This window comes from Palaemon carinicauda, chromosome 28, assembly GCF_036898095.1.
Source record: "Palaemon carinicauda isolate YSFRI2023 chromosome 28, ASM3689809v2, whole genome shotgun sequence".
In the NCBI taxonomy this organism is placed as follows: Eukaryota; Metazoa; Arthropoda; class Malacostraca; order Decapoda; family Palaemonidae; genus Palaemon; species Palaemon carinicauda.
In genome coordinates, this window is record NC_090752.1 from 58,609,921 (window position 1) to 58,629,145 (window position 19,225).

The window sequence follows — 19,225 nt, forward strand, 5'->3', positions numbered from 1 at the left end:
TGAAAGTTTTGTATACATATAGGCAAGTAAATTTTGAAAGTAATATTCATTCTTTTTAGTTGTACAAACCTTCCTTGGTCCAAAGCCAGCAGTCAAAAGCGAAGTCCTTTACAGGAGAATAGGTGGGACTTCTCAACTGCGATCACCACCTGTTGTTGATGATCCCACAACCACGAAGACATTTCCTATATTAACGAACTTGAAATTATATAGCTAGAAAAAAAATGCAAGTTATTTTTTAAATTTTATATTTCATTTGAAACTTAAAGGGGACTAAATCCAATGCTTCATTTATGGCTACGTCTGTCATACTACCTCAAAACCCTTGAGTGGAGTCTTGATAATCCTGTCAAGAATGTGCCAGGAATATTCCCATCCCTTTCTACCTTTCTTTTAGGCTCCAGTCCAAAAGTCAGATAAGGTCAATAAAACTAGAATTTGGAAACTGATGTAGGCAACTTTCTTCATGGTCCTAGAAGTTGGGCTAACCTGAATATATGTGCTGTGTGCCATTTCTGCCTATTCATCACAATTGCCTAAATCTGTTGACATGTTTACAGAGGTGATGGCATGCAAGCACTGGAAAGCAGGTAATGCTTCTACAATCTACATTTCTGGTTAGAGAATGAAACTGAAGGCTGGAAAAAAATCAATTTCTTTATAGACCTGCAACCTGTATACAGTATACAGTATTACAAATTTTCTATCTATCAGGGTTCCAGTAAGTACCGCAGCTTTGTCTGCACTGGTAACAGACAGTATTACAAATTGCCAATCTATCAGGGTTCTAATAAGTACCACAGCTTTGTCTGCACTTGTAACAGACTGTATTACAAATTTTCTATCTATCAGGGTTCCAGTAAGTACCGCAGCTTTGTCTGCACTGTAACAGACTGTATTACAAATTTTCTATCTATCAGGGTTCCAGTAAGTACTGCAGCTTTGTCTGCACTGGTAACAGACAGTATTACAAATTGCCAATCTATCAGGGTTCTAATAAGTACCACAGCTTAGTCTGCACTGGTAACAGACAGTAATACAAATTGCCTATCTATCAGGGTCACAATAAATACCTTGGCTATGTCTGCATTGGTAAGTCTTTCAGGTTTTCACGGTTATCGTTCGCCCCAGGATTCAGCTTGATCCCATTTCCATGGTGTATTCCTTCTATATTGAGAGTAAATTATGATACACAAACAAAGGTGACTGGGTTATTGTATAAAACTGGTCGGTGCAATGAGCACCTAACACCATATTATGGAGGAATTGATGAATAGAGTTTCTGGGGCAATAGGGATTATATAATTTTCTATTATGCTGATGTAAATTAAAATGAGACAAATTTGATTAATCAATTTTGAAATATGATTAATGTTATGCAGATGAAGGTACTGTATGTTAAAAATATTCAGGAAATTGAAAGAACTCCAAAGCAGACATAAGAATATCTTTAAATATCTGTTATCTTTGTGCTATTTAGTTACAAGTACATCATTTAAACATTGCCAATCTTGTCTGACATGACGTTTCGATTCTCTTCCAGGTTTGAGGTTCTTGGTAAGCTTAATGACCTTGTTCGTTCTTGGATTCGGGATGTAAGCATCAACAACAAAAATATGCCACCACAGGTACTGGCTGATATCTGTTTGTTTTTCATTTAGTTTGATTTTGCTCAAATATTATCGTGTTAATATAGAACTGTAGTTACTGTAAATAGATTTTGTTCAAGGTGTAGATTATATTTTAGGGTTGAAGGAAAGTCGTCTACAGTTGTGGTTACGTTAGGGAATTTTGTTGCAGAATGTGAAATTACGTTAAGGAATTTTGTTGCAGAATGTTAAATTACGTTAGGGAATTTTATTGCAGAATGTTAAATTACGGTAGGGAATTTGTTGCAGAATGTTAAATTACGTTAGGGAATTTTATTGCAGAATGTTAAATTACGGTAGGGAATTTGTTGCAGAATGTTAAATTACGTTAGGGAATTTTATTGCAGAATGTTAAATTATGGTAGGGAATTTTGTTGCAGAATGTTAAATTACGTTAGGGAGTTTTGTTGCAGAATGTTAAGTTACATTAGGGAATTTTGTTGCAGAATGTTAAATTACGCTAGGGAATTTTGTTGCAGAATGTTAAATTATGTTGGGGAATTTTGTTGCAGAATGTTAAATTACGTTAGGGAATTTTGTTGCATTATACCATTTGATGGATTTTGATATACTTAATAAATGTCTGCTCTTCGAAGGTAAACATTCAGTTATTTAATACCAAGTGTTTTTTTCAGATTGCAGATACAGTCGGAGGTAAAATATTTACCTTCGGCTCGTATCGTCTAGGTGTTGCGGGTCAAGGTGCTGACATAGATGCCTTATGTGTAGCACCTAGGCATATTGATAGATCAGACTACTTTTCTAGTTTCTCAGAACTCTTGAAAGAGTTGCCAGAAGTTACAGAAATGAGAGTAAGTTGTCATTTTATTGTTTAGCTGTTCTTGTGTATTATACATTGGTTTATTTTCATAAAATAGAAAGGTTGCGATATATTTTCTTACGCTGTTATTCCAAGATAATTTTTATCGATTTATATTGTCATAGACGAATCTCTTCAAAGGTTAATGATATTTTTACTCCAAATTTTCTAGGCTGTGGAAGATGCGTACGTGCCCCTTATCAAAATGAAATACGAAGGCATAGAGATTGATTTATTGTTCGCAAGGCTGGCTCTTAAAGAAATAAATGACGACGTTGAACTTCAAGAAGACAGCATTTTAAAAAATCTCGATGAAAAATGTGTCAGAAGCTTGAATGGTTGCCGCGTAACCGATGAAATTCTTCGTCAAGTTCCCAACCGAGAAAGTTTTAGGTTAGCCCTGAGGGCAATAAAACTCTGGGCCAAACGTGAGTCATCAACAATATTATTGTGTATTTAATGCCTATAGAATGTATAAAAAGTAAAATATGTTATAATTGCTCTACATAAACTTTCATTAGAAACTGTTTGCAGCACTGACTTGATTGCTCTGCTCGCATTAAAAACTATTTTCATTTTTTGATGCAGGTCATGGTGTGTATAGTAATGTATTAGGCTACTTGGGAGGAGTGTCTTGGGCGATGTTGGTTGCCAGAACATGTCAGTTATATCCAAATGCAACAGCGTCCACATTAGTAGAAAAGTTCTTCTTAGTGTTTTCTAAGTGGTCATGGCCAGCTCCCGTATATCTCAAGCAGCCATCTGATGGAAAACTTGGTTTTAAGGTAAGTGCAATAAAGCCTTATATGCAAGGCATTTGGCCCTTCTACAGAGTTGTTCACTTACATTTTCTGTCCTGTAATTCATTTAGTAGTCATTACCCCTGCCAATAAAATTGGAAAGAGGTTATGTTTTACCCCATTTGTGTGTGTTATCAGCTTCCTGGTCTCAATTTTAATCGTTGAATAATGAAATTTGCAGGGATTAACTTATGTTAAAAGGTGGAAATGATTAAATTTTGGAAGGTCAAGGTCACAGTCAAACTAAATGTCCAATTCCCGTAATCAGCCATAAGTTTGGACATCAATGTCACAGAGACTTCAAACTTGATTTATATTTGAGTGTATGAAAATCTGTGCCAATTAATACATGTCAAAGTTGAGAAATAAGCTGCTGTGGCGGAGTGCCCCTCTAGTTTGTGAATGTTTTTATGATGAACTGGCTGACATCCTGCTTTTCCAACTAGGGTTGTAGCTTAGCTTGTAATAATAATAGCTGCCTAGTGTTCCTCTATTTAATGCTTAGGTCCTTTCTACGGGTGGTATTATGAGAATAGAATTTGTGTCAAGTATGTAAAACTATTGTAATCTCATCAGTGAATTGTAGTGGCATTACTGATTGATGTTTGAAATAAGATTCTTGATTGCCTTTGAGTAATTACAGGTAGCAGAATTGCAGATAGTAATCTACTGTAATTAATGCATTGAGGCATTTCATGTTGACGAGATATTTACTCATTAACATCTGATTTGCCATTATAGTTTATTGAGATGTAATAGTCTGTAGTATTAGTAAATATTTATGTTGTTACTTTTAATTTTCATTAGTAATATACTTTATATGATAAGAATTGTAAGTAGATGTGGGTAATCCTCAGGATTTTACCAATGCAGTATTCTTACATATTATTTTTACTGTTTCCCTCCACAGGTGTGGGATCCAAGAGTTAACGTACAAGACAGATTTCATTTGATGCCCATAATCACCCCTGCGTATCCACAACAAAATTCAACGTTCAACACAACACAGTCAACTAAAGCCGTCATGGTCGAAGAATTCATGATGGGGCTTCAGATTACGGAAGACATCATGTTAGGGAAGGCCACTTGGGATAAACTTTTCCAACCTCCAAGTTTCTTCACCAAATATAAGTAAGTATTATATTGTCTGCGAAGGGATAAGTGACAGGTATTTTGAAAAGGTGATCCCTTGGGAAATTTGATATGGAAATGTTTATTGAAGCAAAGGAATTAGAGCTGGAGAGTAACATGAACTTTGCCATTCATCAAATACTTCAAGGTTACCAATTACCACAGCTTGAGCTGGTCCTTTAATTGTATTTATGCTAGGGGTACAGTGCGATAGATTTAGCTTGCTTTATATTTGACTAAGTGTCTGGTACTACAGTCAAGTTATTGCAAAGAGATTGTAATGGAGATGTTGAATGGTTTATTTTGAGATATGATTGAAGAAAGACATGAGGGGTAACAGATTGCAAAAACAGAGAGAAAGAGATATATGTGTACTGTAGAGGAGAGAGGGAGGGCAAACTTAACAATCTTGACATATGACTTAGATAGAATGCCTTATAGGATTTTGTAAACCATCACAAAAAATGTCAGTGTTAAAGGGTTATAATGGGAAGACACTACTTTGATATTTGTTCCCAAGTGCATACAAAAATTTTGTCCTTGAATAAAGGGAATATCTTCTGTGGAGATGGAATTGTTCGTGAAATTGTTAATGAGGTTAACGACTGGTAGTGAGCATCGGCAAGTAGCTCTGTTCACTTTCTTGTCAAAGACTTTTCCCTTTGGTCTTTGGTCGCACAGTATGGTTGTACTGTTGCGTTCTATCGTAGACTGGTTAATCTTATTATCATTCTTTTTAGTTTGAGTGGTGGTCTCTATAAAGTAGTTGACATCTCAAGCTTTTAAGTGTCAGCAACTCTTCCTTAAACACTGGCAAAATCAAGAAAGTTGTCAAAAACAGACTTTTTCTAGCTTCGAGACAATGAAGAACAGAGGGTTGAAGTACCTCATCAAACTAAGAACTCACGAAGTCAGTGGTATTGATCCCCTTGACTCCTTCACAGCCTTCTATTCAAGAAAATTACTCTCAAGTCCTTCAATACTCATGTTCTTGGCACTGTGGTGGCAGTTCTAATAGCAGCAAAACTCTGCTCCCATACGGGACAGGAAGCATCTTGTGTATGCTAACGTGTTCCATGCAAGTCTGGGGTAGAAGTAGAATTACTGCTTTTCTACCGATTTCCTTCCCCTTACTTGGGGGATGAAGCTTTCGTACTGTTACTTTCTGGATCTAAATACTGATGTATTTAATTTCTGATCATTAGACTAGAATTATAAATAGTTCTCCCCCATCCTCCCTTTACGAATGGGAGGTTGAAGGAAGAATACCTATCCATTTTCCTTCACATAGCAGATAATTCCTTCCAGATTGCATCTCCACTTCCATAGGGAAAGATTCTTAGCGCCTAAGTACCAAGTTCGTAACTACATGAAGTACTGACCAGGACCTATCAGAGGAGGTTTCTGGAGTTATTTCATTTGCATACAGGACCAGGTAGATTTGCGTATTCCAGGGAAGAAAAATAATGGACCAGTTCTGCTTTACAGAACAAACAAATTATTTTAAAACTTTTGTATTTTCTCAGCTGTACAAACTTGATTCCTTTAAAGTTGAACTTCCCACCTTAACTACCACTCATTCCTGAGGCGAAGGTCAAAAGTGAAGAGATTTTGACAGGCGAGTGGGTGGGGTTACTCACCCACGCTCATCACCTGATTATCATCTACCTTGTTAACGATTTTGATGTCCATACCAGATCCTTTGAAGATGTTCCCCTTTATTAAAGGTCCCTAAAATGTATCGCTAGGAAAAATATGAATTATTTAAAAATATTTGTTTCAATACCTCTCCTTCAGGTAATTTTGAAATATCTTCAATAACTAGATGTTTGGATTCATGGGGATTCAGTAGATGCAGTGTTTCTAAATCCAGCCTAATGTGGAAGTATATTAGCATCATACCTGATTGTCATTAAAAGCGTGAACTATAGAATTCTATTTTAAAACAAAATGTAAATAGGGTACAGAGGTAAAGTTAGAGGAGTTACTAAAGAGCTTGTTTCTTCATGTCAAGTTGGAGATTAATGAAGGACAAGGTAACATTAATTTACTAAAGCAGAAGGACCTGCTTAAGTGACTAATAGTCTTATATAAGAAGATGCTGTCTTTGCAGTGAACATCTTGAAATACTTATTAACAAAATTTGGATAAGCTATGTTATTTGAGGACAAAATTGTGAAGGGGCTTCAAGGAGTATATTTAAGAAATGTTACATTGTCAAGTAAGCTTTGATCGTAGATAGAATGGGTTTCTTATGGAAGGTTATTTCACACTAAATGGTTGTCACCAAGAGAAGAAGACTGTCTCTGGGTTTAGGGCTGTTTAAGTCCATATCACATTGGTTTTCAATAATGATTGTGATTCTAAGTTCTTGCGAATATTTGGGCAAAAATGCAGTGTCACATGGATAGTCTTATGTTTATAGCATGGCCCTTGGAAGGCGGTTATATATCAGTCACTATTCCAAATACCAAAGAATACCCACGAGAGGTCTTGAGCGTGGTCAAAGTGAAAATATTTGAATAAACACTGGTATGTTAGGAAAGTAATTGAAAAGCACAGGATTGAATGAAGAGTAGTAGGGAGAAGGTGAGAGAAGTGACATTTTAGCCCTGTAAAAATTAGACCTTGTTTAACTGCTGTTAAAGAAGCATCAAGCATGTAAAGTACAGTATACAGTTGCCTCATTCATAATGAAATTCTCATGTTCACTAAGCTTTGTTTGCTTATAACGTAGTTAGTGATTGTGATTGTAAATGGTATAATTATTAGCAATGTTGCATTGAAGGATTTTTTAGGTAGTAATTATTGATTAATATGACTGTATTTGGGTTAGGGAAGACAATTTGATGTTTTAAGTAGATATTTTCTCCTATGGTTTTCTTTTGGTATGCTTATTGGAGGTAACCTAGGCATTACCTGTGGTTATTTAGTGTAAGTTGTGCATTGATAAGAAAAATAGCTCTGACTAAGGTTATTGCACATTTTTATTGGGAAAAATGTATACATACATTAGTTTTAGTATTTTTCCTTCTAATGAATATATAAAAGAGGTTTCTTTTAGTCTTTCTAAAGGCCAGTGGGTCTTTAAAGTTGTTTTCATTTGCACAATTTACTTTTATAAAATATTGTTGTTTATAATTTCTGCAAAACAGTCAATGACTTATTCATAGATTTTTGCCTAATCCATACTGACTCTGATGTTGTATCCACAGGCACTACCTGGTCATATTGGCCAGTGCTTCAACACCAGAAGATCACTTAGAGTGGTACGGTTTAGTGGAGAGTAAAATAAGGCACTTGATCCAGACCCTAGAACATAATCCCATAATAAAGACGGTCCATATAAATCCGCAAGGTTTCAGCTGTTGTCACGATGAATACAAAGGAAGACCACACTCGGCATGGTTTCTCGGGGTCGATTTCAAAACGTGCGAAAATATCAATATTGATCTTACAAATGATATCAACACTTTCGTTGAAATAGGTGAGTTATTTTGTGGTTTTATACTCATTAGATTTGAACTATTGTGGTATGGCAACGTACATGTATTCATCTCTCTTCATTTCAACGGTACACACTTCATAAATAGTTATTTCTGAATTTTGGTAGTTATTTTTAAAACTTCCATCTCTGCCAAGAGATATCAATATTTATTTCCAAATTATACATTCATTATACAGAATATTATCTATTCCTTCTAAAGTTTAGTCACAGCTATCAAGACGCATCTCTCCCTCTTGTGTGTGGCAAGTCTACTTTAATCACCTCCGTCAACAAAGTTGGAAGAGGGTTATGTTTTACCCCCTGTTTGTGTGTGTGTGTGTGATTGTTTGTGAACAGCTTCATGGCCACAATTTTAACTGTAGAGTAATGAAACTTCTAGTGATTAACTGTTATGTTAAAAGATAGAAATGATTAGATTTTAGAAGGTCAAGGTCATGGTTGAGCAAAAGGGCGAGAAATAAGCTGCCGTGGCGTAGGTCTGCGCTCTACTGAGTGCTCCTCTGGTTATTAGTCTTATGAATGCCTGTTTGAATAAATGTTTTTATTTTCATCAACATTATGATATGCATCAAAGAAAGAAGATACTGTACCATGTTGAGAGAAGGAGAAACAGAGAACATAATGGTGTCTAGAATTGTGAATACCATCTTGAACAGTGGTTATTCAGAATTGGCCCTGTATGGGTTTGTGACTTTTATACCTTACTCTAGGTATTAGTAAATGGTCTTTGCATTGTCCCTTTGCCCTCTAGCATTTAAACCTACCATGATTTCTGCTTCCTTTAGTAACTTTGCTATTTAACTTCTCTCATCTGTTACTTCATAGTGTAATTGTGTGGTTCTTCTCCAGTTTTGTCTTATATTTTAATATATACTTCTTTCTTTTACATGAAGTTTCTTATTTGTAGTCAAACCACTCAAGTTCTACTCTTCACTGCCTTGGTACATTATTGATTAACCTAGTGATTCATTTGCTAGGTGATCAGACCAAACTTCCATTAGTCAAGTCAGATAAAGATGTTAAATAAATGTTAAGGTAAAAAAACTGATAATATTCATTGATACATATATATTTCTCAATTTTCTGAAAAGATGTGCACATTTTGAAGGATGATATATTAAGAATACAATTAGCTTACATGTTTAATTAATCTGCATCTGTTGTTATGTGAATTTTCAGTTGCAAATAGGAGGAAGATTCTGTTTTTATCTAAATACAAGTTAGTCACAATACCAAAAAATGAAGTGGTAAGCTATAGAGTTATGGGTTCTTATGACTGGCCAGACATTAGTACATTGAATCCTTCTCTATGGTTACGGTTCATTTTCCCTTTGCCTACGTACACTGAATAGTCTGGTCTATTCTTTACATATTCTCCTCTGTCCTCATACACCTGACAACACAGATTACCAAATAATTCTTCTTCACTCAAGGGGTTACTGCACTGTAATTGTTCAGTGGCCACTTTCCTCTTGGTAAGGGTAGAAGAGAGACTTTAGCTATGATAAGCAGCTCTTCTAGGAGAAGGACACTCCAAAATCAGACCATTGTTCTATAGTTTTGGGTAGTGCCATAACCTCTGTACCAGTCTTCCACTGCCTTGGTTTAGAGTTCTCTTGCTTGAGGGTACACTCGAATACACACTTCTATCTTATTTCTCTTCCTATTGTTTTGTTAAAGTTTTTATAGTTTATATAGGAGACATTTATTTTAATGTTGTTACTCTTCCTGAAATATTTTATTTTCCTTTTTTCCTTTCCTCAATGAGCTATTTTCCCTGTTGGAGCCCCTGGGCTTATAACATCCTGCTTTTCCAACTAGGGTTGTAGCTTAGCGAGTAATAATGATAATAATAATTGAGCCTTTACTAGATAGTAATCTCAAGGGACTCACCATACATACATATGATCAGCACCCAAGCCCCCTCTCCATAAAGCTAGGACCAGGGAGGGCCAGGCAATAGCTGCTGATGATTCAGCAAGTGGACTTACAGGCTCCCTCAAACCCCCAATTCCTAGCTCACAGAGATAGACGGATTGCAGACACAACAGGGGACTGTCGAGCTTGGATAGGCCTCGAAACCTTTTTTAACAGATTGCCAGATAGGGACGTTTTCAATAAGCTAGAGCCTCAGATTAAGGATTTTTATAATTTACTTTTAGATACAATGAATATTTTCTTGTTGGCCAGGTACATAATAATATTTACTGATAAATACAATCTTTTACTTTTTTTTTTGTAATGGAATACAAATACTAGTGCATGTATTGATTCATAATCTTTCTTTTCCAGTCTACAAACAAAGCACATATAACAAGGGATACAGAGATGGAATGCAGGTTGACTGCAAATACGTCAAGAGAAAACACCTCAGCAATTATTTAAGTCAAGAAGTTTTAGACAAGTTCAGACCAAAGTTAGAGGATGGACAGACTAGACTACCATCAAAGAAAAGGAAATCGGATTCTAGCCAGTCGGATTTTCCGTTGAAGGAAAGCCCTGACTTTAATAAAAAGCCAAGGGTTGATGGTAGTGTTCCAACAAAACCTGAGGAGGTGCAGCCTCAGCAGATAACGCGGAAAAGAAAATCGGATGGCGGTCAACCTGTGTCACCTTCGAGAGAGAGCCTGGACTCCAATAAAAAAGTTAAAGTTGATGGTGCTGTTCCTGCAACGGTAAGAATTCTTATTTTGTATTTATGTTCTTCCCCTGTGAATGACCTTATCCTGTGTACTGTAGATTGAGAGATAACAGGATTTGAATAGTTTTTTATGTAAAATTAACTAATTGTACAGTAAACTTTTAAAGGTATCAAATATTTGAAGAAGACCCTTTGTGGATCCTTGCAATGTTCGAAGATGATGTCTGTTTCCTCTGTGACATAATTATTGACAAAATATAAGTTTTCTCTGTGCAGCTCCCAAGAGAGTTGTAAGTAGTTATAGAGTGAATATGAAAGCAATGCGGAAGTTACTAGAGGTAGGGGCAGTGACAATATCTTTTTCACTGCAAGACCAAGTTGCTACTAATCTATGTTTCACATTCTTCTAATTCTCTTTGAACACACTCCATGATGTTTTACTGTTTTTAGACAGGTGCTTTATATCATACAGAAGAGAGCTAAAACAGTCAGGGAAACTATGAATTGTATGTGGACCTGGACTGTGACCCAGGTAGGGGGTCAGGACTTCAAATTTTGCATCTTCAGCATTTTAGAGAAAGGTACTTAAGTGAAAGAAAAATCAGGGATAATAATGAATTACAATCTTTAGAGGAAGGAGGTACATGTTATTATGAAAAATACCTATTTCATCTTATTTAATTTGAATTAAAGGGTTGTATCAGGGATATAGAGAACATGCTGTCACTCATAATCTGAAAATTTCAAAAATCTAATACCACTCCATTTGTTTTAAAGAGCTGTGTGGTCCCATAGAACTTTCCTGATTGGCTAGAATAGGGAAACCAACATAACAGCATATATGAAAGAAGCATAGTCTTTTTTGCTCAAGAATGTTAGACTATGTACAGTACAAGGGATACTGGTTCTTGGGATTCTAGACTATAGAAACCATTTACATCACCTACAGTGATAGCAGAACACACTACTTGCGTTGAAAACTGAGCCCCACCTAAGTGTTTCTTTAGCACCAAAGGTCATCTTTTTTTTTTTCTTTATTAAGCATACAGGATGTATGTGCCATAACTTTTAAAAAGTAAAGTACTGTCTGTTAGGATCACCTTTATTTTTTAAGCACTAGGAGGGAACTTAAACCATGTATTGACTTTGTTTTCATTTGACTAGATAAGGTTTTTGCTGGGTCCTAAGTGCTTAGGATCAGATATGAAAAGTGGTGGGTGCAATGGGGAGGTGAAGAAGACAGTTCAAGTGGGTAGAATGGCTGGAGGAGACCAGGTGTGTTATGCTACAGCAGGTCTGAAAGGGATACCCTATATAGTCGGGGTATGACTAGCTATGCCGTGTGGGTTGGAGAATCTACCTTTAATCAAGAAGCAACAAGCAGAGATGGAAGTTGTAGAAATTAAATGTTGAGGTTGTCACTGAAGGTAACGAGGAACTGCAAATGTAAATCAATTTGGAAAGAAAGCAAGGGAAGGTTGTTCAGGCACAGGAAGAGGAGGGAAGACTATGTCAGGAGGGGATGTTAAACATGGAATCCCCAGGTAGGATGAGGAGAGGAAGCTTAGCAGAGATTTATGGATTCATCAAGATAAGATTTGAGGAAAGTGTGTTGACAGTGGATAGAAGGAAATGGAAATGATGGTCCTCTGTGGCGACCCCTGAATGGGAGAAGCCGAAAAAGGTTTTTCCCATCCTTCCTTATTCATCTGATAGAGCTTTAGTTGGTAAGCTCTCTCTTTGCTATATTAGTTGAAGAGAGTTAATGTTCTATGATCCCCTTCCCTTACCCATTCTTCTGCAATTGACTATCTGTTGATAAGTAGAGGAGGGGTGTGTCGTCTAGGTTTGCTAAATCACTTAAATTGAGTACTCCCCATGGAAACTTTTTATCTTACCATTTGAAGGATTGTTAGGCTCACATAGAATGAGTTACTGGCTTAACGATCATAAGGTCGACTACTGTGTATTTGGGGAGTAACAGTGTGACCCTTTCATTACATAACCGAGGGTAGACTATATGATAGGGAAGGAATCTAGTCATTTTGAGAGCCTGTCTGCTTTTAGATATGTGAATCTGGGTAATTTGGTAAGGGGATAGGTATATTGTGCCTCTCCTTAGTAATATGGAGATAATTGAGGTTTTCAATGAAATTTTGATCACAGATGAATAATATCAAAGTCAAGTGTTCCCGAGATAGGTGTGACAATCCAGCTAACTGTAAATGGAATCACAGTGATTGTTTTGCTTCTTGGGCCAGGGCTTGGGACCCTGTCGACTATTCTATTTGTATGCTGTGGATCCATTCTGCTTGTAACAAGCTCGAGAAAGAATGCCACATTTCTCCTTTCAGTGTGGGTGAAAGCATGTGCCAAGATCACTGGGCCTGCCGAGTGTTTACCCTGTAAGGATCTCTGGGATCTCATCTGACCCGCAGTTGCAGTTAGGGATTTTGGAAAAGGAGACTAGGTAGACCAGGCCCTCTTTCAAATTATAGATTTTGAACTGGAAAGTGCGATGACTTTACTTCGGGGCTCTACAGAGGAGCCTTCGATCTTCCTTGTTAGGTATCCCTTGGTTGTTATCCCAATGGCTAGTTTACCCACTAGATGAGCTTCAACCCATGGTTCTACTGGGCATGTTACTAGTCCACCTGCATCTTCTGTGGACACCTTGGTTTTCTCCAAGATAGTCAAGCCTTTGATGCACTCCCTCTACATTCAGCCCTCTCAGAGAACTGCCATACCAGGGAGTGTTTGCCCTCCATCCTAATCCATTCGGTCCCAGTTCGTAGATCTGCCAGTGGCTGAACCCTTTGCTTATCAGGCTCTTGGAAAGGCTCTAGTTGGGGCTGTTCCTTCTGAGCCAAGTCATGAACCTAGTGGGAAACACTTGGCGATCCAGTGATGCATGTGCCCTTTGGCCTGAATCGAATGTTTTTTGGCATAGGAGTATGGATCTTCCATTCTATAATATTGAATTCCTGAACCTTTCAGCTTTTCCCGAATCATGATGGAGGTTTAAAAATCCATCTCTTAAGGCATGTCCCCAGGTAACCCCAAAAAAGGTTATCCTGATAAAATGATGGGAAAGACTGTGCCAAGCCACAAAGGTCCCTTTTTGACCTAAGTGGTTAAGATGGCATTTGAATTCGTGGAGGGAGGTGCTGCTTAAATGAAATTGTACCTTGCCCAAAGTAAGTATCCCCTTTTGGATGCTATATACAAAAGAGTTTGATGGATTTATGGAACCGAAAGGTTTTTGTGAAGTTTGTCTCCCTAAAAAATGGGATGCTCAAGTATATACCAACCAATTGGGTGACCATTTTAGGAGTAGATTTTAGTGCCCTACAGTCTATTTAACTTGGTGTTTGGCACGTCCTCCTTGGAAGCGGGAGCTCTAGGGCAATCCCTGTTGGCCACTTCTGCTGTAGCAAAGCTACTTTTAAGCCTCCCTATTTCTTTTGTAGTTTGATGTTGTATTGGATTCCTTGTTTTAGCATTTTGCAGGAAAGTCTGGGAAGGCCACACAGCGCACCCTCCCTTAAAAAGGTTTTCCCTTGATAAAACCACTATTATATAAAACACTAAATTCAATTTAACCCTATCAGTATGAAACTTCCTAAATGACTAGCAGTGGCAGAAGATTTACTATATCAAGTTTTAATTCCACGTTAACTTTAGTAAAATGTTTAGATTGAAATTTATTTGTTTCTATTGTTGTCAACTGGGTAATCCGTTAAAGGAGTTTACCAATAGAAAGTTGACTTCGATACAATGTTCCTTCGATACAACGACAAATCACAAAATAGCGAGTAGATCACTGCAAAGTCTTGCCAGGATTTAGGTTGCAGGAAATGTTGGAAGTTTGAGTACAGTATTGAGCAAGTCAAGTATCTAATTATTTTATTCATGTATTTTACGTAGATATCTGTAACTATTAACTTTGATAGCCATATATTATCAAATATAAGCTCTGTATGCTTGTCCTTTTAGTGTTCAGAAACTTTAATAGTTCTACGGTATACAGTATAGAATACACGTTGGATAACATATCCCTGATATTTAAAGACAGTAAATCATTAGTATTCGGGTATGATTTGTATTTTCATTAGTAGAGTATATTGAATTTACATTTCGAATATATAAGCTGGCGATCATAGCTTAATCCGAGTTTAATTTTAACTAGTGATCACTGCTTAATTTCAGCTTATAAGATTGATTTTCTAATTTCAAAAATATTTTTTTCAGTCTGTCCTTAATGATGATGACTCCAATATGTCTATAGACGAAGCGTACCCAATTCCTGGTTTAAATGCAGAAATGAATGGTACTCAGGTAATTATGAAATGCATTTCTTATTTTATTGATGATCTCAAATTTTGCTGGATAAAAGTTCAACATGTAATAACCTTCTAAGCAGTTCAATATGTATAGTATAGTATTGCATTAATATTTGCTATAACATTTATAGAATATGAAGAAGATATAATTTTAAGATCTTGTTTTCAATGTAAGGTTTGATCAAGCATTGGTTTAGTGGGGTTTTATTTTTCTCTGCTATTCCTATTGCTTATTGCGTGTGACTTACTTGCTCTATTTGAAATGCTGAGGCCAGTTATGAGCTTCCGTAATAATTTTATTGTATGTCATTTCCTAATCTGTTTATTCTATTTTGTCACATTGGCTGTCAGTTGTGTGGAGGATTACTTTGCAAGTCAATGGCCTTTTAAAGTTGATCCGTAAGGATATTTGTACATTTTGAATGGCGATAATCTTATCAATAATTACCTCTGCCAACAAAGTTGGAAGGAGGTTGTTTTACCTCCTGTAAGTGTGTTTGTTTGTGAATAACTTCCAATTTAAATTGTAGAGTAATGAAATTTGTTGGAATGACTGTAATTGTTATGTAAAAAGCTAGAGATGATTAAATTTTGGAAGGTGAAGGTCACAATCAAGCAAAATATCCAATTCAGCCATAAGTTTGGACATCATTGTCACGAGACTTTAAACTTGGTTCATATTGGAGTGTATGAAAATCCACGCCAATTAATACATGCAAAGGTTAAGGTCGAGGAGAATTAAACAGATATGTTATTCAATATATTAACCCTTTTTCCCCCAAAGGACGTACTGGTACGTATCACAAAAGCCATCCCTTTACCCCCCATGGACGTACCAGTACGTCCTTGCAAAAAAATGCTATAAATTTTTTTTTTCCTATTTTTGATAATTTTTTGAGAAAATTCAGGCATTTTCCAAGAGAATGAGACCAACCTGACCTCTCTATGACAAAAATTAAGCCTGTTAGAGCAATTTAAAAAAAGTATACTGCAAAATGTGATGGGATAAAAATAACCCCTTGGGGATTAAGGGTTGGAAATTTCCAAATAGCCTGGGGGTAAAAGGGTTAACAAACATGGTAAATGAAACAGGGAAGTCTCACAATTTTCTGGTGATGGTCAGTAGTCTAATTAAGAGTTTGATACTAATGATTTGTCTCAAAGATATTTTAGGAAGACGTCAACTTATTTTCAGAATGAGTTCATGGACTGGTTTTACACCTACAGATTACTGATATCCAAACTGTATTTGTGGTATTAATGAAGTCATTCATTACCTTTCAAATTTATGCAGTCCCTGTTTATTAAATTGTCTTTTGTATACGAGATTCATTTAATGGAACGATAGTATATAGTCTTTGCTTTTTAGATGGGGTGTGCGAGAGGTTTCTACAGAAATTCTCTGATTCTAACTCCATATTCCAAACTTGTCTATAAACTCAATGCAGTTTCTTGACACAGGTGTTGATGTTAGCGCATATTGTTACTTTCATCTGTGAATCCTACTATTCTCTTTCATGATGTACAGGTATTTTGTTGTGTGGAAATGTTATAGAAATAATAGTATTCTAGTAGATTGGATCTAATATGTTTACACTTTTAATAGTAATTTTATATATTTTTCATCTGAGAAGTGCAATGGAAACTACACTCACCGAAGTGCCAAGTATACATCATAGATTATGCAATTTAATCCTTTTAGGGATTAGATGCTGTGGGGTCGTCAGTGGTCTCCAAGGACTTGAGTTTAAAGGCATCCAGTACGACATATTATATCATAGAAATATTAGTATTTCCTACCAATAGGTCTAATGTATCTAGATGGAAGTCACAGACTCGATTTGTAACAGGAATTAGTGTTAATACATGCTTCACTGGAGTTTTGATGGCTTTATGTCAATGATTAATGTTTCAGTTTTGTATGGTTCTCATTAACTTTTGCCATTGAACTTGGTTTTGTTAGGCTTTTCTTTTACATAGATTTGGATTTCATAGACATGTATTGGATCTATTGCAAATCAGGATAAAGGTTGATTAGAGTAGAAAGTACAATTCTATGCGACCTTTACATTGCCTTTTGATAAGTAGTACAGATATTTTCGTAAATAATATTATCTGATTACCAGTAACCTGGTAAATATTAACTACATGGGAGAGAGAGAGACACACACACTCTTCCCCCCTTTTACACAGAGTAGTTTTGTGCCATTTTGTGCACTTGTTTACAGAAAAGGGGACCATTATAACTAAAAGGATTTTTTACGTATTACGGTCATGCAATATAGCCCCTGTATTAAAGCTAAGTCAACGGTTGCTTTTTCCTCCAAGTAGCTCTAAAGTATTTAAGCCTACTCCTGTTTGCTTCAATTGTTAACCCAGTTCTGAAGACAGAGTTGGAATGCCATGATTGGGTTTGGAGGAGAGCAACTCGAAAGAGGCTTTGAGATAGACATTTCCAGCTACCCCTCTTCTGCTTAAGACTCTGTCAGGCCTATTGATCTATTCTCTGCTAACCATGAGTCTTCATAGTGACTTATTTAAGACAGGTTTGGAAAGTCACGCATAGAAGACCTGTTTGTTCCAACACGAATACTTACCGAGAACTACTTTCTTAGGAGTTACCTGTAATCTCCTCTCTACCGACCAGAGTTTTGTGTAGTATACCCTATACCCGTTTTCTATGGAGGGCTAACCCGGGAGTGAGAGAACGTGCCCCGAGGGTAGCCTTTGAGCTAGGTCGAGATCCGCTTGGGTCCCGTGAGTCAGTAAGTTCTCTGGTCGCGACGTGATACCATACTCTCACGTCGCTCTCGTCTCTCTCGACCCTTTGTGTCCACCTCGTGTGTCCGCGTGGTAGCTTTGTGCTTATCCCTTGTGTTCTTGCGTGTTCACTACCCTTCCTTGTGCTTCCCAAGTGTATCCCTTTGATTCCCTTCGTTCCTGTGCCTTGTGGTTGTGTGCTATGGAGCAGATCCGCCGTTGTCCTGGGCCTAGAGCCGGAAAGTCGTGTGGAGCGTTCCTCTCCAAGCCCGAAGTAGACCCTCACTCCCTTTGCTCTTCCTGTAGGGGCAGGATGTGCTCGCCATCGGATACGTGTTTGAGTGTGTTAGTTGGAGTGAGATACAGTGGGTGCGATAAGGCACTAAGAAAAAGGAGTCGTCGAAACGTTCGCCCAGGAAATCTAGCATCTCTTCGCCGCTATCGTCACCCAGTGAACGGTCCGATGGGGCTTCTGTCTCGCCTTCCCCTACCCAGAGTAGGGGACGAGGTAAGTCCGTTGCGGGGAAAGAGCCGAGGGTTCTTCACCAGGAATCTAATGTGTGTGAAGTGGGGGTTGCTGGGACTTCTCAGGCTAGTGGGGAGCCTGGTATTGTTGTCGGGGGGTTCTGGAGACTCTGCCCTTGTGCTTGGGCGGCACGTTTCCTCCGACGACCCCTTATGGTGTAGTAATGTTGTACCTGTTTCTTCGCCCCCTTCGTGGGCCTGTGTTTCAGGTCCTTCGGAAAGTGAGTCCTTCGGGTGGAAGCTCCCTAAAACGCCAGGTAGGTCCCCAATGCGGATGGAAGAGGGCCTGGATACCTGGTTCTCTAGTGTAGGGCGTCAACCCTCTTTTCCAGCTCCTCTGACGGCGGTTCCAGAAACCTTCCTGCAACCCTCTACCTCCGGTACGCAGAGAGTCGCGAAGCCCTCCGTAGCCCCCGCTTCTGCCCGTTGTGCGGGTGGTACAGTTTCGTCGGGCTCTTAGGATGGTGGGGCTTCGTTCTCTTCAGAAGAAGAAACCAGGAGGAGACATCGGCGCCGGAGGGAGCGGTCCAGGAGCAGGCGTTCCCGCTCAAGATCCTGTTCGAGGTTCAGCAGGAGACGGTCCCGCTCTCCACGGAGGAAACACAGGAGGAGTAGGTCCCCCGATGGTGATTAGATCTTCGTTCCCCGTAAGTCTGAATTGCAGTGTTCCCCGGACCGGCAATCCAGGGATTTCTCGCCATCCTCCAGACGAAGATTTGACCCTCGCAGGGAGAAATGCGAGAAGGCCGCTTCAGGCAGGCGTAAGGCCGCGAAGCTTCCGGTTCACCCCGCCCAGCGGGGGGAACCGTGCTTCCTTACGGGCAGCCTGGCCGAATCGGCACAGCTGGTTCGGCCCTCGGACTTTAAGGAACGGTTCCCTCCATCGGGTCAGACCACGGGATCCGCGTCCTCGTCCCCCAGAGAGATTACACGAACGGTAGTCCTCGCCGGCACGGCGATGCCAGTTCTGACCCCCGAACCTGGTGCGGAGGTTTCCACCAGGGAAGACCGGTACCACTGCAGGGGAGTGCCTGTTGTTCCAGAACCG

At 38.3% G+C, this 19,225-nt stretch overlaps 1 protein-coding gene across 5 annotated transcripts in view; it reads left to right on the plus strand.

The window, feature by feature from the left end:
- LOC137621618 (poly(A) polymerase type 3-like) overlaps positions 1 to 19,225 on the plus strand; it is a 48,522-nt gene that overhangs the window by 10,520 nt on the left and 18,777 nt on the right. For all 5 annotated transcript variants that reach the window (XM_068352061.1, XM_068352057.1, XM_068352060.1 and 2 more), the window contains exons 3-10: positions 1,544 to 1,628; positions 2,285 to 2,461; positions 2,642 to 2,897; positions 3,058 to 3,254; positions 4,180 to 4,400; positions 7,616 to 7,887; positions 10,201 to 10,583; positions 14,801 to 14,887. In XM_068352061.1, coding sequence (XP_068208162.1) covers positions 1,544 to 1,628; positions 2,285 to 2,461; positions 2,642 to 2,897; positions 3,058 to 3,254; positions 4,180 to 4,400; positions 7,616 to 7,887; positions 10,201 to 10,583; positions 14,801 to 14,887 — 1,678 coding nt within the window. The remainder of the gene's footprint in view (positions 1 to 1,543; positions 1,629 to 2,284; positions 2,462 to 2,641; positions 2,898 to 3,057; positions 3,255 to 4,179; positions 4,401 to 7,615; positions 7,888 to 10,200; positions 10,584 to 14,800; positions 14,888 to 19,225) is intronic.